Source organism: Rissa tridactyla, chromosome 1, assembly GCF_028500815.1.
Source record: "Rissa tridactyla isolate bRisTri1 chromosome 1, bRisTri1.patW.cur.20221130, whole genome shotgun sequence".
Lineage (NCBI taxonomy): Eukaryota > Metazoa > Chordata > Aves > Charadriiformes > Laridae > Rissa > Rissa tridactyla.
Window position 1 is genome coordinate 181333275 of NC_071466.1, and position 19444 is coordinate 181352718.

At 40.9% G+C, this 19444-nt stretch overlaps 1 protein-coding gene across 9 annotated transcripts in view; it reads left to right on the forward strand.

Moving 5' to 3' along the window:
* Positions 1-19444, forward strand: part of GRIP1 (glutamate receptor interacting protein 1) — a 335688-nt gene that overhangs the window by 205787 nt on the left and 110457 nt on the right. For all 9 annotated transcript variants that reach the window (XM_054183548.1, XM_054183689.1, XM_054183982.1 and 6 more), the window contains exon 2: positions 18538-18618. In XM_054183548.1, coding sequence (XP_054039523.1) covers positions 18538-18618 — 81 coding nt within the window. The remainder of the gene's footprint in view (positions 1-18537; positions 18619-19444) is intronic.

Here is a 19444-nt window from a genome sequence, read left to right on the forward strand (position 1 = left end):
TGAAAGAGAAGCAGCTGTTATATTCAAAATTAGCACATAAAGTGTCATTAAAATAGTGACAGAAGTTCACAGAGTTGCATTCTAAGTGCTAATCATCCTATCTTGTGGATGGGTTGACTGCTGTGCCTTACTCCATGGTGCTTCATGGGCTTGGACGATTGGCCGAAATTAATTGGTAAAAGACTGGAGGTGGTAGAAATAAGAGCACAGATATGGATAATCTGCCAAATATCTGCCCGCTGAACCCATCAGCTAAATTAAAATGTCTTTCTCTGTCCTTGATCTTTGACAGTGTCACTGTTAGGTGTAAGTATTATACTCTGTGGGATGTCCTGAGGATTTTCAGTGTACTGACTTGAATTGGCAGGGGGAGAAAAAAATGACAATGGACTAAGGATATTATAAGTCCCACGGGGAGCTAGAAAACTCACAGGGTGGCAGGCTTTTTTGGCAAGCTAAAATAGCAGCATGAAGAAGTGACGATTGAGTAAGATTGTCCAGTGGAGCTGTAATTATAATTATAATCCATGATGTCTCTTCTCTGTTTATTTAGCCAAGATTTCATAAAAGGACTCCGTCAGTCAAATCAGCACTCGTATCTTTATACACATGCACTATTCTTTGTCATTTATCTGCTCACAAATTTATTGTTTTCTCTAGTACTCTAGAAAAGGCTAAAATTCAGGTAAGACTAGAGATTAATTGCAAAGAATGGGCAAATGGTTAGGAAGTCTTTAAATGTTAGAGTAAATTAAGGCAGAGAAGGGAAATTAAGGAAAGAAAGTTGGGGGTTTTTTTAACTGAAAGCTACTACAATGGTTGTATTTGTCTGTAGCTCACCGTCTATATGCTTGAACAGATCACAGGCTCTTCTGTTTCAGGACTTTGATGGACTTTAATAGACCTCAGTCTATTTTAAAGTGTCTATGAGCACATATCAGATAAAATCTTTGAAGAAAGGGATGGTAGCCCACACATCTGGGAATTTCAAAATAGATTGTGTGTTTATATCAAAATGCTGGATGATCTTTCATGGCCTTTATATCAAAGTGCTGTTATTCTGAAATTGGTATTGTTTTGTATCATAAATCTTTATGTTGGGAGTATTTATTTTATGAGCTTCATGAGAATAGATGTTACAGTATTCTTTTTAAAATAGACTAAAATGATGAATGTATGACTTTCAGTATCTGGTTTTGGATTCTTACATAGAAATTGTGTGTCAGACTTGCAAACAGCCATACTCACTGCGATTTGCCAGTGTATTCAGTGGGAAACCGCTACGATAGTGGCCTGTTTTGTCATAGCTGCATTTAGGAATTAAAAATTAAGTTCCAGGTTTGAGAGACGTGTTCAGAAATGACCAGGTATGATTTGTGATAGATTTTTGCATACTTTTTGATACATTATAAAACATGATGCGACTTAGCCCCACAGAAAAAGATGTATTAATGGTGAGTACATGTCTTGATTTTCACAATGCACTTAGAGAGCAAAAAGCCACGCATGTGCCTGAGCATCTGCAAAAACAGGGCATGTAATCCCACTTCAGGAAAGCAGCCCCAGTCAGGAGAGCATCCAACCCATGTTTGAATCTAAAGCAGTCCTACAGACTTTAAAATCCCACTGTCTTTTCCTTGGGCTTTACTAGGCACAAATGATCCCTTAAATTGACAGACTTTTCAGAGCAGGGGCTTAAAGAAAAATATTGCTTCTACTGTTGGTATAGTAGCCAGTCTGACTGAACTGAAGATCTTACCCTGGCAATGTCAATAAATAGAATAATCCTTTTGTGTTTAACTTACTTGCTTTAACTTCTGATTTACTTTGAATAAATCTATTAGTAAAGGATAATGGGAACGTTTTATTCTTCATCATCATTTTTATTGAAAAGAACATCATGGAATAACTTCAGTTGTTTGTATGAAACATTACATGTATATGGATCTTGGCATGGACTTGGCGAATAGACATTGTTTGATCTCTGTAGTCATTTTATTCAACTTTTAATTAAAATTTTTACATGCAAGTCTCAATAGACTTTTGTACTGGAAGTGATGGGAGCAATCTGGTCCCTAACAAGATCACACTACAAAGGAAAAATTGTACAGAACAGTGGTGGCTAAAGAAATAATTTCTGTGCGGAGACTTTATGTTCACTTTGTTTTGTCTTTAGGTTGTCCTTGACAACCTAAACATCACTTTCATACAACCTCAACATCACTTTCGTATTTTTATTCCACCCATATAACACTGCCAGTAGCACTCCCCTTGTTATCTGTGCTTCTCTGCTAAGTGGAATATTAAAGAAAGTATCTGAGCCAAAAATTCCTGCATGGTTGAAAAAGTATTAAGTTTCGTTTCCTGAACTTCATACCTGGTTTTCAGTTTCCACTTGGGTTCTTTGAGCTGGTGATGGTGATAGTAAATACATACAGCTCTCGCTGCCTCCGGTATTCATTTGCTTCTCACAGGGAGGAGCGCTAGCCCCGAAGCAGAGGAGACAGCTCCAGAAGGGAAAGCAGCGAAGTATTAATTCCTGCTGTGACGCTGATGTCCGGGTGTCTCTCGTCAAATCAACCTCTCCAGTGTTCTCTAATTTGGCCTTTCGCTATGAGGAGTAGAAACTCAAAGCTGAAGACTTTTAACTTCTGTGTGATTTCAAATCCGGCTGCTTCAGTTCTACTGTGTAACTAGCAAAGGAAATACAGCTTGTTCGAGGAGCTTGGGAGGGGGTTGAGAAGGAGTTAAGGAGTGGGATTAATCTCTTCCCATTTATCCCTCCATGCTGTTCCTTCCTTTCTTTTCCCTCTGCAACCTGATATTGTTTTGATCTCCTCTTCTCTCCTTCGTCTTTATGCTGACAGACAGCATCCTATGCATTGCATGTATTTATTTTCGGTTATGTTTTCTGTCAGACCTAATCTTCTTTTTAATCCCTTCTATTCCTCATATGCTGTTAAAGTGTAATGCCCCCTACGAAGGGGAGGAGCGTGGACGCAAGGCAGCAGGCGGGATGAATGCTGCTGTGGACCATGCAAAAGCGCAGCTCTGGTATTTAGCATTCCTCACCTCTAGTCTGACCTTATACAGGTGTACGAGACGTGGGAGCTGCTTTCACAGAGCTGTTCAGTGGAAGCCTCTTTTGACAGAGAGTGCAACATTTTTATCATAAGCTCTGAAACAATATGGGTTCAGAAAGCCTAAGGTCAGTGCCACCAGCTCATCTGCCCTACAGCTCCCTCAGGGACAAGTCTGCTTGGGTTTCTACTTTGCGTGGAAATGGCAGGTGACTGGCAACTTTAAGCACTCATAAATCTCGTAGACAATGAGATTATTATTATTTATTCTCTTAAGGCAAGAGGACAGGAATAGTATTGGAATTTTTGTGGAGTGTAGGAGACGAGGGAAGTGTTAGCAAGACGTTTCATAAGCCTCACAAAGAATAATTTAAGTGAATCCTGTATTATGTGTAGTGAAAGGCAGTTCTTTCTGATGGGGGACCTATTTTGGTGTGCTTTAATGTGTTTATTTTTTAAAATGACTGATGGGAACACGGGTTATTTTTAAAATAAATCTTCCTAGACCTTTAACTTAGAGTAAACAGTCTCCCTTTCTCCCCTACTGAGCAAGACCGGGACTAAACGGGTTCTATTTATTTATTTATTCATTTATTTATTGCAATAAATGAAGCAAGGGCTTCTCAGGTCCCCAGGAGGTCCTCCTCCTATTCTGTTCACCCTGCTCTGCTGATGCTTCCATCCCCCTGCATGCTCCCGCACTCGCATAGTAGAAGCGAGGATCCCTTCCTCCAGGGGACTGCACCTCCTCTTCACGCTCTCTTCCCAAAGGATGCACCAGGGAAGCTGGAAGCACATCGAACAGGCACTATCCATCAGAGGAGCTAACAATACTTGTTCTGCAGTCAGCAGTTGTTGTCCTAACTCCTGTTAGGAAATGTTTTCAGAAGCGTTTACATTTCTAGCCAGCCAAAACCAATGCATATCTTGGAGCCTTTGTAAGACCTGGAAGGCAGAATGTGTTGGCTGTGGAGTGCAGAAACTTGCTTTTTTCAGGCTTTCAGGGTATGGCTTTGTTCTTCTTTGTTTAGATACTTAGTGGTCTTGCACATCTTGATAGATATGTTCCATAATTGGATTGCAGTACAGAGTAAAGGAGTCTTTTTTTTCTCAGCGACCTTTCAAGAGATGTGGCACAGCAGTCTGTGATCTGTCAGGGCTTGACAGACCAACAGGTTAAAAGCCACCGCCTTAACAAGCAATTCTTATGGGTCTCAGTGGCTTGCTTTGCTGTTCTTGTGGTCTTAATAAGCGTGTTCAACTCCGACTGCAGCAAAGTATTTGTTTGTGCAATACAGAAATCATCGCTTGGAATTATTGGTGTTTTTTTTAAAATACCAGTTATTTCTGAAACGTCAAACTTCCGTTGTCATCTATCAGATACCTTGTCCTGGTTATCCATATAGACACTGTCCTCTGTGTTTTCTTGTTGATTTGGTCAATAAAATTCCAGCTGTGCCTGCAGTTGTAGCTTTTGGTGATAGAGGTGGTCATGCTGGCTATATGGATGTTTCCTGACATGGTTAATAAGATATTGTTGTCATCTGGATTTCAAAGATACAGCAAGTATTTGAAAGCATTTTGCTCTGTTCTGAGAGACTTCAGATAATGAAGAATGTAGTGTCTTTGTGAAATAGTGGTGTGGCCTATTTGGGTTAACTTTGTTTTTTCAGGAGCTTACTACGCATGCATTTCATTGGTTGCAGAGTGTGCAGACGTTAATATATTTAGCACTTGCTTGGGTCTGAAGTCCTACACGCCGTGTCTTATTAATTGCCTATATTCTGTTCTGGCTCCTAAAATCAGCTTGGTTTCCCTCAGTCCTTCGTTGTAAAAACCTGGACAGGGCGCAGACGGGCCATGATAGAGTGATCTGGACTCTGGTGTTCATCACGCTGTTGGTCTGCCAAAACCGGGGCTTGTTTGACCTTCAGATCAGGGCAAGTCTGGATGGTTTGTTTGAGCTTCTGCCTTAAACGTCATGGTTTCTGCAGAGTCCTTTATCTGATACTGTGTCAGGTTGGTTCAAGCTATTTTTAGTGTGTGAGATTTCCTGTTATTTTTAATTGCTTTTTGCTGTCTGGTTTGAAATTATTTTATGAATCGAATAAACCCATCATTAAAATTAAAGACATGCGCGCATGCATGCAGACACACACGGTGTTATGATGCATCTGAAAGTGCTGGAAATACACTGGTAATACAGAGAAAGATTTAATCATTATCTCACCATTACTATAGTGTTTGGACAAAAAGTTTAAGTAGAGTTTTCACACTATGAAAAAACAACATCCGTGTTTATTCTTCCTGCAGTTGTGGCAGGCAATAGGTTGATGCTGTTGTTGTTTCTAGGAGCTTCAGAGCCAAAGATGTTGTAAATGTGCAGCTGTGAATTCCTAAAGGAGAAGGAATCCTAGTTAAAAAGCTTGGGGGATTGGCGCATGGAAAGATTGGAAATTATTTGCCTGCCTTCTTGAAGGTTATGGGGGTATAATTTTTCATGTATGTCGCACATCCATCTGTATTTGTTTCTTTATTGTTGTATTTTCCGTAGGATTACAAAAAGCTGATTCAGACATTTGCATGCAGGCAAAGATACGGGCAAGCGGTTCTAATAATTACCATTTTTGCAGAATTTGAGGAATACTGCAGACAATGAACTGCTTGCCCTAAGTAAGCTTTGAGATTAAATACGACTCGGGAGGGCACTGGCAAATGTATTTGAGTATTTGACAGGTTAAACGGCTTGCTGTAAAGAACCAGGTGCATGGAGAGATGCTGTCTGGAGCACAGAAGGTGGCCCAGGCTTTATATGAGCTTTAAGTAAAACAAATATGTTTTTTACTCTTTTGTTACTATGCTTCATTCCCACTCCTAAAAGCACACAGCACTTTATTTCAAAAGACTTTTACTCTGCACTGTGTTCAAACTTGTCACAGCTTCCAAAAACAGTGAAGTTTTGCTGATAACTGAACTTAAGTCAAAGTTATTGCACGGTCTTTGTGGCTATATAGAGTAAACTCTTCCAGGCGAGGGGCTGAAAGTAGGAGAGTATTTCACAAGGGCACGAGGAAGGTGCCAGGTTCATAGCCTGACTCCTGAAAGAAGTGCATTCTGGAAGACCAGTTTTTCACTAAGCCTGAGCCGTGCCAGTTTGGACTAACGTGTGTCATTTGGACTATAAATAAGTGGGGCAATCCCACTGGCATGCCAATATAAATAGCTGGTACTGGTATGATGTTTATGCCGCTCCTAGTGGCAGTGTTAGAATTATTTTATGAATCAAATAAAGCTTGTTAATGGGATTAAAAAGGATAACTATAATGCTGTAAATTTATACAACGTATTACTAAAATGCAAAAGGGTGCTTTACTCTTGATGCCGTCCACACCGGACTTACACTTGTGCAAATTTTTGGTTTAAAGAAACCAAATTGGTTCTTTACCAAATGGCTGTCCCAGGCAGCATGTACATCGTGCTTCGGTGGCAAGATCAGCCAGTCCTTGGGGTAAGCCATGCCCAGTAAGAAGAACTGACGGGATCCTAGCCTAAAGCAGTAAGCACAGTAATTTATGTGATTTCTGGAATGAACAGTGCATGAGAGTTATTTTTTATAAGATCTTCTGAAGAGGGGAAAAATGTTACTAGGAGTAATAGAATGACAGTTAAAGCAGGGAAAGAAAATTGTAGACTGATGGAGGGAACTATTTTCCAGCTGTGAGATCTGATGCATCCTGTGGAGCAGTCTCCAAAGGAAAGTGATGGAGATGTCATCACCAGAGACACTTAGAGATACAAGCAGGCTGAAAAATGCATGATATAATTTACTGCAAATAGCATTAGTACAGTTCTGGAATGGAGGTGGGATAACTAACCTCATGAAAAAATTACCATTCCTAACTTCTTGTCTTTGAACATAGTGTTGTGACTTTGCTTATTCTCATTTTTCCTGAAGCAAACTAAACTCCTGTTTTCTAAACGGTTTAACATATTTTACTTACTTTTTGTGTAACTTGAGTGACAGTCACACTGTCTCAGCTATTAACCTTTATCATTGCCTTCCCCCAGCACACACGCAACTAGCTTCTGCTTTCCCTGGCGTGCAGTAGAGAAGTTCCTACTTGACATCCTCTCTTCCCCCAGTCCCTGTCAACTGTAATGCCAGCAGCCTGGGCAGATGTTCCTGATCTGTGCTGTGGTGTGAACAGGTAGAAGGTGGTAGGTGTCTTTCTCGCAAGTACTCCTAGAAGATCATTATTCACATATATATATATGTATGTACACACACTGATGAGAAGGGGGACTATGTAATTTTATTTCTCCAATGCAAAAATCAGAAAGCTTTAAAAGAATCTAACAGCAGTTTCAAACATCACTTCTGCTTTTTAATTTTCAAGCAGTCGGACTGGAGGGAAAGCCTCCACCAAGGTTGGGCTGAGAAAGCACAGGAAGAGTTGATGCACAAGGAAGTTGCTGTTAATATCATCTGGTACAGTGGAGGTGCCAGGCAGGACATGCACAGCTCAAGTGACCAGTATATATTTCTCCTGTTGCATTTTAACCACAAATGTAATAGCAGCTCATACCACATGTCATCTTTGGTTAATATAAAGTGAAATGCTGCCTGACGGGCAGCCGATTGCCTTTTGTCCCAAGGAGGCATGGTGGTGGGCAGCCACAGCAGTCAGGAGTGTGGTGGCTTAGCTTGAGAGCATCATCCAGGAGCCACGTGATATGGCTTGGCTTGGCTTGGCTTGGCCCCTTTCCCCCTAATCTGCTATTGCCGTCTTCCCAGTCCAGCAAAATCCCATCTGGAAGGGGTAGCTGAACCAAGGGTAGGGAATAAAAGGTACTACTAAGGTCATTGATGTGTTTTTTAAGTAAATAAATATCTATTCATAGAAGTGTTTTTCCATGAGGTGTAGTGTTAATGCCGTCTGGTTTTTCTGGCCCTCAGCCTCTGCCTTGGCTCAGGTGTCACTCCTGTGTTTAACTCCCTCCTCGGGGAGCCTCGTTGGAACTTTTACCATCTTCTTGACATTGGTGTTCATCTGTCAAGTTTGGTTCAAATATTCTTGAGGGATGCTGATTTAGCATTTTCCAATGTTAAACAATGTAATTGAATCTCTTTAATAATTAGAACTTCATAAAGAAAACAGTTTTCAGTTATTTTTTTTCCCAAAAGCTTATATATGGCACCTTCATACAATGCTAGCGTGCAGCAGTACATCAGAGCGATGTTATGTTCCTAAACACACATGCAGGGAGGATAACAAAACCTTCCTATGGACCAAGGTGCAACTCTTAACAAACCATGAGTATCCAGAACAAAAACTGTGGCTTGAATATCTAGTAAAAGTAAGTAAGTTTGCAGACGACACCAAGTTGGGTGGGAGTGTCAACCTGCTTGGGGGCAGGAAGGCTCTACAGAGGGATGTGGACAGGCTGGATCAATGGGCCAAGGCCAATGGTGTGAGGTTCAACAGGGCCAAGTGCTGGGTCCTGCACTTGGGTCACAACAACCCCAAGCAACGCTACAGGCTTGGGGAAGAGTGGCTGGAAAGCTGCCCAGCAGAGAAGGACCTGGGGGTGTCAGTTGACTACCAGCTGAATATGAGCCAGCAGTGTGCCCAGGTGGCCAAGAAGGCCAGCAGCATCCTGGCCTGTATCAGGAACAGTGTGGCCAGCAGGACTAGGGAGTGATCGTGCCTCTGTACTCGGCACTGGTGAGGCCCCACCTCAAACACCGTGTTCAGTTTTTGGCACCTCACTACAAGACAGACATTGAGGTGCTGGAGTGTGTCCAGAGAAGGGCAACAAAGATGGTGAGGGGTCTGGAGAACAAGTCTTACGAGGAGCAGCTGAGGGAGCTGGGGTTGTTTAGCCTGGAGAAAAGGAGGCTGAGGGGAGACCTTATCGCTCTCTACAACTACCTGAAAGGAGGGTGTAGTGAGGTGGGGGTCGGTCTCTTCTCCCAAGTAACAGGCGATAGGACAAGAGGAAATGGCCTCAAGTTGTGCCAGGAGAGGTTTAGATTGGATATTAGGAAAAAATTTTACACTGAAAGAGTTATTAAGCATTGGGGCAGGCTGCCCAGGGAAGTGGTTGAGTCACCATCCCTGGAGGTATTTAAAAGATGGGTAGACATAGTGCTTAGAGATACAGTTTAGTGATGGTTTTTGTCAGAGTTAGGTTGATGGTTGGACTTGATGATCTGTGAGGTCCCTCCCAACCTAGGCGATTCTATCTGGAAATGTTTCCTGTTGGTGAGATCTGTATCTCTTAGGAATTTCCTTTTAAATGGAAAGGTTTATAGCCTCATCCTCTAGAATAAGGTTTTCTGCAGAAGTTACATGTACAGAAAAATCCCACACTGTCTCACAGAAGAAAATAGTTTCCTCAGCTTCCCATAGTTTCCCATCCTCAGTTTCTGCGAGCTTTTTCACTGCCCCAGCTTCTCCAGTTTCTAGCTGCTCTGGTTAAGCCTCACACATTTCACTTATGTGATGCCTGTATTCTTTCTAGAAACAATGAACAGAAGCTCAAGACAACAGAGTGAAACTGGCTTTGAATCCTAAAATTATGTAACGATTCAGTAATGATTGTGGTTTATGGCATTCGAGTTCAATCCCTTAACAAATGCTTGATGCTCTATAAACAAAAAGAAATATTTATCAGATTTGAAGTAGTTTGTGGTTGGGGTATTATTTAAATAGGATTACTTCTTTATTAGATAATCCACCGAAGTGAATTTCACCATATGCTAATACCTCTTGAGACATGTTTTCAGCTTTCTGTAGATCCTGCATGTTTTCAGCGGTCTTGGAAAGTTCTGAATTTTCCTGAGCAAAACAGCTTTGGGAGGAGGTCAGCGTACGTAGCCATATGGGAAACCCAGCATTTCCATTCACGTGCCTAAGCTCAGGCTTAGGAAATTAACTTTGGACAGGCAAACTTGGAGGATATTCAGATAATTTTTCAAACGGTCAAGCTTGCTGAGGTATTGTAAATATCAATAGGAAATGGATTCGCGTTATGCATAATTACAGTACCCTACTTCTCTTGCTTCTAGATTAAAACTGAGCTGCTACTGTAATAAGTAACCACATAATTCAGGAAAAAAGAGAATTAGATTTACATAAAGTATAATAAAATTGAATAAATTTTCACTTTAGAGAGACAACACAGTTATTCATGGGGTGCTATAACTGTTAAAATTAAGTTTCTAAGAAAACCAGAGGACATGTCTGCTAAATGTGGGAAAGAAAATTACCAGAGGAGCTATTCTAACTGTTCCTTCTCATAATTCTTCCATGTCACACGCACCAAGAAATGTTACTTATGGCAGTATTTGAAACCCTATGTTTTCTTAATAAAGACTGCTGGAGAGCACTGAGCACAGAGTTTGATAAGAAAGGATTAAGATTAAATACATTTATATTTGTCCTACTTGGAGCCTAGTTCATTAATGACTACTTTACATGCAGCTCTTAGGAAATTCTAGATATTTCTCTGCACTACTGCGAAGAGCAGCATTGCCATTTCAAAAATGAAGTCTCATTGGAAGTGATTGAAGCCAGAGCTCTAAAGGGAACTTGAAAAATTTTTGCTCCTCTGCACCAGTAGGAGAAATTAATGCTTTCTTTCATGGTTGCAGCTCCCATAACAAGTCTGAAAGGGTTAGCATATGGGCAAAGCAAATTGTTGACATTTTGTTGTTTCGTGAAGCATATACGTTCAAAATCTGTACATTATACATCTGCTGAAAGAACTTAGCCAACTTTGTCTCTTTTTTCAAATGTTTATGGTCCATTACGCTCTGACACAGCTGTGGTGACATTGTGGCAACCATGAATGTTCCAGGATGTTAATTTTCCTCTAGACTTTTGCATTCTTTAAAAGCAAATCTTTTAAAAACATCCTCCTGTCGCAGGAAAAATACATTCTCTGGGGTATTTTTTCATTATTGTTGTCAGTAACAGTTACTAAAGATAAAAGTTACACCAGGCTAAAAACACTTGTGCCAAACCTCCCATTAACAGCCAAAGTAAAATTCCCACTATTCACTGCTTCCCAGCAAATTTCAGTGTGGTTTATTGAGTCAAGCATATTCAATAATTCAGTTGTAAAACTTAGCAGAGTTTTAGAACTTCCATTTACCTTTATAAGCTTTCGTTATTAAAAAAAAAAAAAGATGTGGGCAGTAGTTCTATTCGTGCTATGATTCATTTACAGCTGTCATAGCTGTTATGGATTCAGTTAAGTTGTGTTGGTATCTGTCTATTGATTGTGACTGCTACTGGTTACATTGATCAGGATGTTGCGTAAATATGCAGAGTTATTTAGTCAGTTCTCATTTAGAATTATTTGATCTTTTAAGTTCAGGGAGAAAGATTTGTCTGCTGTCTTTAACAGAAGTCCTCTCAGCTGGAAGCTGTAGGGCAGTGTGATAACCAAGCTTCAATTCCCTTCTCGGTATTTTTTTCCCTTCCCATTGCTGTAGATCAACCTGAAAATTACGTTTTCCAGAATTTGCAACAGTTTGGAGAAAATGTTTATGCATTTTTACCAGAGACAAAGAACTGGAATTGAGAAGATGAGCTTACGTGGGATCAGGAGCATTTTTCTAGAGTGGTCCTGATGACTTCGTAGTGTCTGGGCGGCTCACACGGGTACACAGGGGATCTCGAGTTCAGATTCCCTCTTCTGCCTGATCCAGTGGAGGGCTTGGGATTGATTATAGAGGAGATAGCTTTAATCTGTTTTACTTTGTATGGCATACCTAAAACATTGATCAGAGTGAGCAAGCAAGACTGAATGATCGTGTAGCTTGGAGTTTGGGTACTCATCTATGAATGTGAGACTGGTGTTCAAGTCTCTGGTCCAGTAACTATTTCAGCTTTCTTACAGAATGGAAGATATTTAACAGAAAGGTCTGAGCTTAGAACAGAGTAAGTTGCTGCAGGAATGGTCCTAAAGTTGTACTGAGACTCTGTGTAAGCCTTCCTTAACTTCAGAGCTTCTGTAAACCACAGACATCAGTGGATACGTGTTTATTTTTATCTGTGAAAGCCTCCAGCTGTAAGCTGTGGGGATAACCGACAATGCTGTAGCTCAGAATTTACCAGCTGTCACTGGTATGATACTGTGCCAAAACCAACGCTTTTAGATATGCTGAGCTTTGTGCCATTTAAAGAAAAAAATTCAGGATAAATTTGAGATATAGGAAATATGAGAACCTATGGTATTTTGTGCTGTATTGGCAGGATTCATAAAAATCTGTTGCTTTTAGTGAAAAATATTCTTCATTATAAAGTTAAGGAATGGCAAATTTCTGTGAATGGGCTGTTACAGATCTAGGAATGCGTGAAGTAATAACTGTAGTAATAACTGTGACCATGGTGCTTTTAATTTTTGAGAAGCTAATCTCAGGGATGTTCTTCTCTCAGCTGTAATCATCCTCTTGACAACTTGTTGTGTTGCCATCCTCTGTCTTTGTACAGGTATGTGATTCTTTACTAGTCTGAGGTGTGTGCTATCCCAAATGGTGTAAGCAGTAACATGTGCAGTTGGTCTCATTCTTCCCGTACACTGAGGCAGCTGGAGGTGTGGCCAGCTGAAGATGTAAGGTGCTTACTTTTGGAGCCTGGGGACTTACAGTAGCTGGAGATGCTTCACAGTGGGGAACATTTGAGGAACACCTCAGATTTCACTTGCTTGGGTTCAGAAGTCTGCTTGGGAGCAACATGGTCAAACTCTAAAAAGGTTTAAGTTAAGTTCTCCCTTGGCCAAAGAACAGCTTATCCTGTCGCAAGACATAAGTAAGCTGTTGAAGAATGAGAATGAAAAACTGAAAGATGGAAACTGTTCTCATAATGCTTTCACATGTACTGTTGAAAAAATTTAATATAGCTTCCAAGCTTCTAGATATTAAAAAAATTCCCCTGTGTTTGAAATTCCTCACTTAGAAATTTGGTGCCACGTTATTTCCCCTGTCCCCAGAGGAATGCAGGCTTTGCAGAAGAGAAGCAGGTACAAGTGGTGACGTAGAGCTGAGAATGAGCTGTTGTGTGGGGGAGACAAGATACGACAGTGAAGGATCTTCACATTTCCTCTCCATGTAGAAGGGCCAAAGCGGCAGCTGCTGAGTTGTTCAGTAGCTATTCCCAGTGGGGTGGGAAGAGACTTCCTCTTCGTATCCGACAGTACACAGTTGTGCGTAGTCGCCTTCTGGAGCCACCTGATGCTGCACAGGATTTGGACACGTTTACTGGGTTCAGTAGTTATCGCCTGGACATGCGGCAGCAGGAGTGAAGGAAACATGCTCTAACTGGTTGGAAGACTTGAAGGAGGGAGCGCACTTAGGCTTTGCCACATCTGTAAACCACATCCTTTTGTCAGTAGCTTTCACAGCCACCTCGAGAGACACGCAAGTGGTTTAGCGGCCGTAAACCGCCTGATATGTTGAACGCCTGGCCTTGGCTGTTGAGGAAATCTCTTTCCTTTTATTCCCTCTTATGTGTCCCCAGTTGGTATCCTTCAAAGGATATTAAGCTGAATACAGCAAATATCTAAATATTTCGTATGGTCATTTTGCTGGCACAGTACCAAGCCCTTTATATAGATCTGTACACATCATTCAGTGTATAATCTTTGTAGGTTTGTTTGGTACATAGAGTGCTTAGTCTTAGACAGAGAACCCCCCGTACAGTAAGAGCAACACAGAACGATATAAATGGGTCACAGCATGGTCCCTAACTGAAAGAATGAGTTATTCAGTTACAGGATAGAGAAGCCAGTGGGTTAAAAATGGGCAGGAAAGTGCAAAAAGCTGCTTATCTGCCTCACAGTCAACAGCTAAAGGCAATAAGCCTACACTAATAGCTGTAAGCAGTACGACTACTTGCCTGTCCACTTGATAATTATCTTTGCAGTCTTTAATTAGAAGAATTGTGTGCAGACCATTGAAAGGATGATACATGAGTTACTGTTACTGGTATTTGGGACTGTTCCATGAGGACAAAGAAAAGGAGAAACCAGGAAGATCATTTTGCTTTGCTGGTTGAGAATCTCGGTAATCTTCAGGGTGTCGCCTCTGAGATTATCCCTGTGTTCTGCCAGGAAGGAGGAGAATTAACACAGTGGGTGTCTTGTTCACTATTGCACGTTGGCAACTGCAAACGATATGCAAGTATGATTTGGGGGAGAAAATGACCCTCACCTGTTAACATCATAAGGGAGTTAGTTTCCTGCAGTCACTGAGCAAAGAGATCGGCTGGCATAGCAGTCACCTTAATATGACCTACTGACTTGCTAGAAGTTGTTTACCGTGGGCTGTCTAATCTCTTAGCCAGAGCAAATTAGAAGAAAGAAAAAAAGAGCCAGTGATGTAATTAATGCAGCTCCAAGAGTGTATCCGCATAGCTACACTCGTCTCGTTGTAGCGAACGTGGCCACCTGCCGTGTGGTTCCTCCAGGAGCAGGCAGGAGGTGCCTGGCTGCCTGCTCCAGGTGAAGGCGTTTCCATGCTCAGGGACGACAGTTTGGCCTGTGAATTCTTTACAGACTGTGGGTCACTCCCTGCTGGGGATTGGATCATATTAGTATTACGGGTGTAGCTAGATGAGATTTTTCTCACTAGGCCACAAAGATGATCAAAGGGCTGAAGCACCACTCCTGTGAAGGGAGGCTGAGAGAGTTGGGGTTTTTCAGCCTGGAGAAGAAAAGTTTCTGGGGAGTCCTTTTAGCAGCTTTCCAGTTTCTGAACGGGGCCTACAAGAAAGCTGGAGAGGGACTTTTTACAAGGGGCTGTAGTGACAGGACGAGGGATGATGGCTTCAAACTGGAAGAGGGTAGATTTAGATTAAACAAACGGAATAAATTTTTCACTCTGAGGGTGGTGAGGCACTGGAACATGTTGCCCATAGAAGTTGTGGATGCCCCATCCCTGGAAGTGTTCAAGGCCAGGCTGGATGGGGCTTTGAGCAGCCTGGTCTAGCGGGAGGTGTCCCTGCCCATGGCAGGGGGGTTGGAACTAGATGGTCTTTAGGGTCCCTTCCAACCCAAACTATTCTATGATTCTGTGGTTATGCTTCAGAGTCTAGCCTGTTTCTCCTTCTGTTTTGTATGTGTGGCTTCTTAAATACATCGCAGCTTTACCTAACTTTGAGTTATTGTCTCCTGTTGGAGGGGAATGCTCCATACCCATTTACTCCTTTGCTGTTTCAGAGCATTGGGTTGGGTTTCATCTCCACGAAATCTGTGCTCTAGAGGGGGAAGCTGGTAATACAAAACACTCAGACAAATCTCTCTAGGTACTGCTATCATGAAACATTTTTGCATGTTTTAAGACTCTCCCTGCTAACTATAGAGTGGATGGGGACATCAATAAATTACAATTTCATAATAAATTCTTGTGGCCACACGTACAACTTTGCTAATACATGCAAAAAGGTTTTTTCCCTTTTTGACAGCATGAATGCTGTCTGACATTTCAGGGCTATCAGGGCTTCCTTGCCTCTTTAGTTACTCTGTTCTTTAGGATGGCATCTATTTCTGCATCTGTCTGCTCTTCATGTTACTTTTTTGTCTCAAATAAGCATCTCAGTAAGGCTGTTAGCATTCTTTCTCCAGTTAGTTATATTTGTTTTCCTTTACTTCTGGGAATCCTTTACGCTGATTTCTAGTTATGTGGCAGTGTGATTTTACTGCTAAATGGGCATTGAAAGATAATTCCTTCCTGTCCTGGGAACAGCTTCCCAGTTCACCAACGATACAGTGGCTCATTGTTCTTTCCCAGTAATGATTGGGCATATTTTGCATTAATAGGGGTTCAGAAGTTTATGAAGCAACTCTTTTTTTGCTATGAAAGTCTGTAGATTAAGAAATGCAACACAATTGCATGCCCACAGTACCTAAACTATATAAATACCTGCAAAGTCCTCAATGTTAATATGCTTAAATTACGATGCTAGCTTTCGCACACATGCAGTCTCCGTTACCTTTAGTATCTGCAGTTGTTATGTAGAAAATACTAGACTCTTTGCTTAGGCTCCGTAGTAAGTTGAACGTGCACTCCCTTTCCCTCATTGGTGCAGTTAACCAGAGAGATTTGCAGGCTTGTCCTTTATTCCGAATTCGGGATAACCGCAGGTACTCCCAGCGCGGTGCAATATTGGGAAAATCCTGTTCCAGCAGGAGACTGTAGCTGATTTACTTATTTGCTCCGTGACAAAGATTCAGTGAAAAAGGTCTGTTTGTGGAAATTTTTCTTTCCTTTTTGCCCACTCTCCACTCTGATAAAAAGAGTTTGTATGTAATAAGTGTGACTAGGAGAGGACTGTTTTGTTCTGTAAATTGATAGGTTTTTTCATAGGTAGGGCACACATTCAAATAGGGCCCAGAAGTCATCACCATCCATTGGCTCCTGAGAAATTGTATTATGTTTCTTGCCTACTTTTTAATAGAAAAATGCACGTGTCACACTATCTGCTGTTGCGTTCGGCACCTGCAAATAAGTTATAATGGATGGGACATGTAAGCCACATGTTATTGATGAGCTCTACTTTTTTTGGTATTGATATGAGCTAGCAAGGCTGGTTGGAGAGCCTTGTCTTGAGTATGAGCTCCGCAGTGTCTCTTCTATGAAAGAAAAAAGATATTAATCCTAATTCCTTCAGAAGCTCCGGTTCACTCTTATTTTAATTTTTCTCTTTTAATGAGGGGATGTATGTTCTGCATGTGCAATAATACTAGCTTTTCCACTTTCCTCAAAGGGAAGAAAAAGGCTTTACAAGTCTACCTTTTTCGTAAATTGTGGAGCTAGATCTACATGAATATTTTTTCATGCTTCTGTATTTCCTGTAGCTGACAGCTCTATTTTCTTGGAGTTTGTACTAGCATACAGTATAGTTAAGCCTGTTATCTTTCTCCTTGTAACAATGTAGTCCTAAAGCAATGGGAGTCCATTTTACTGTAGAAAAAACAATTATATTGGCTGTTAGGTATTTTACCAATATATGTTTTTCATTACTTGCTGTATTTTCATCAAGGTGCATAGCTATAAAACAATATTTTGTCTTTTTCTTTCTTTCTTTTTTTTTTTTTGAAATTCATTTAGTTTTTTTGTTACTGCATCCGCCTGGCAGTAGCGGAGTTTATTGCAGAGGTTCTGCTTTTAAAAGCCAACCAGCTCTTCCAGTCACTTCTTTCTGAGACCTGGTTTTAAATTAAGTTATGCTGACTAAACCCTTATCTCACTTGTATAAGGACCTACTGCTGTCTTTGATGCAAGTTTCTAAAGGAGTTTGAGACTTCGCAGGACATAAATAGTGTAATCATCAAAGAAGGCTTATAATGTCAAGAGTGTCAGCTGGAAAGAAAAAGTGATTCTCCAGAAAATGCTTGTATGGTTCTACTTGATCTGAGGATGCCATACCAGATAACGTAATCTTTGATTCCTTTACTCGTTGATCTGTATTTAAGCATGTATTCATGCACATGCTGTAAACGCATCGGTCCTTTGCAACCTGAAGGAAAATATGCAAATAGAAGGATTTGATAATACTTTAAAGTGTTTGAGCATTCAATTAAAGGACAAGCAAGACAGAAGCCTAATTTCTTCTGATTCCTTTCTTTTGATTAAAGTAATAAAGTGCATAATATTATTTCTTCTCTTTTATTCACATTTCTTTCCTGAGCTTATGGCTTGTCCTTTTTAAAGCTACAGTATAATTGATCTTTTCCCTAGCATCTTTCTGCTCTTAAGAGGGATGTAGAAGTGACTCACTTTCTGCCTACTGCTGCCTTTAGTTGATGACTCACCTGCTCATCCCACCATTACTGGTCTCTTATGCGCTGAGGTTGATCAGTAGGCGTTCCATGTAGCCTCCTGTTTAGACACAGACTGTCACAGTGCCATTCTTCAGGCATAAATGTGCCTGGCCTATTTGGCAACAGCTTTCTGATGTTTTCCCCAATCAATCGTTACAACAGACAAGGAACCACCCACTGACAGATCCCAAAGGAAAAGGAATGCATCTTTACAGCTGGAATACTCAAAAGCTTCTGGAAGCCTTTCACTCCAGAACAGGGATGGTACCTCTCTCGCTCGAGTCTTTGACATGTGAAGCCTCTTAACATGAGAAAAAGGGAAGATTCTATGATTATTTTTTTTTAAACAAAAAAGGCCTTTGTATATCAAGCCTGTCATTGACTAAGCATTATCTCCGATTGGAGTTTTACCCCATCCTTTTCAGCTCTGCTATTCAGAACCTTTGTCCTTGAGTCTAAACATGACATTAAGCATTGAGTCAGCGTTCAGAAGTACTCATCCTCATCCAGCTCACAGCAGCTCCTGTGCTCTCCTTTGTTAGTTCACACAGTATTTGGGTAAAAAATATGTTGTTTTTAACATTATATTTAACAGTAACTGGAAGTGTTGCTTGTTTCTGTTTAGATGAGAGTCCTTACACAAAGTCTGCAAACCAGGCAAAGGCACCTGATGGAGCACTGTCTGTGAGGAGACAGAGTATTCCAGGTAAGACTTGCTTTGCTTTTTATAACACCTAACTTGTTTGTGAACAGCAAGGTAATACTAATCAAAATTCAACTAGTTATAAAAAGCAAATGAATTACAGTTACTACCACGCAACTTTATAAGGCAGGTTCCATGGGAGCTGTAATGAGTTTCAGCAGTTTGGTTTCCTCGGGCTTTTGCTATGAAGAACATCCCCGTGTCTGTCTTTAGCAGCAGATTTCAGGCATTGATCACAACAACCTTTTCATCAGAGGCTCGTATTTTCAGGTCCTGTGAAATCTGTTCTTTAGTATCTGATTTTGATGGTATAGGAAGATGGGCTCATATTTTCCACTGCTGTTCGGACAGGCTGAGAAATCTAGCAGAGCAGCACTCTATCAGACTTCTCATCTTCACGTGATTTTCTGCCGCACGCTATGTCATCCTTGTCTTTTCTGTCATCACATCGCACAAAGCTGGGCCACTAGATCAATTGTTAAAATACGCGATCTTCGAACTTGTGTCTCTCTTAATTATCTCAAACAAGTCTGCAAAATATGCCAATGAAAAGCAAGTTTTTTATATATATATATATGTGTGTGTGTGTGTGTATTATACAGCATTCTAAAGGGATTTTCACCATAAGTAAAATTTTAGAGATCTTTTAATGAAAACAAATGAACCCTGACAAAGGTTGCGCACAGGCAGAATAACTGATGTTGCCATTCTCACCTCAAGCACAGTAACCTCTGACTCGAAGGGAAGATGTATTACAATAGAAATCAGAAACTGTATGGTCATGTCAGCCACCTTCTAATGACTAATGTTAATATCCTCTGCACTCCAT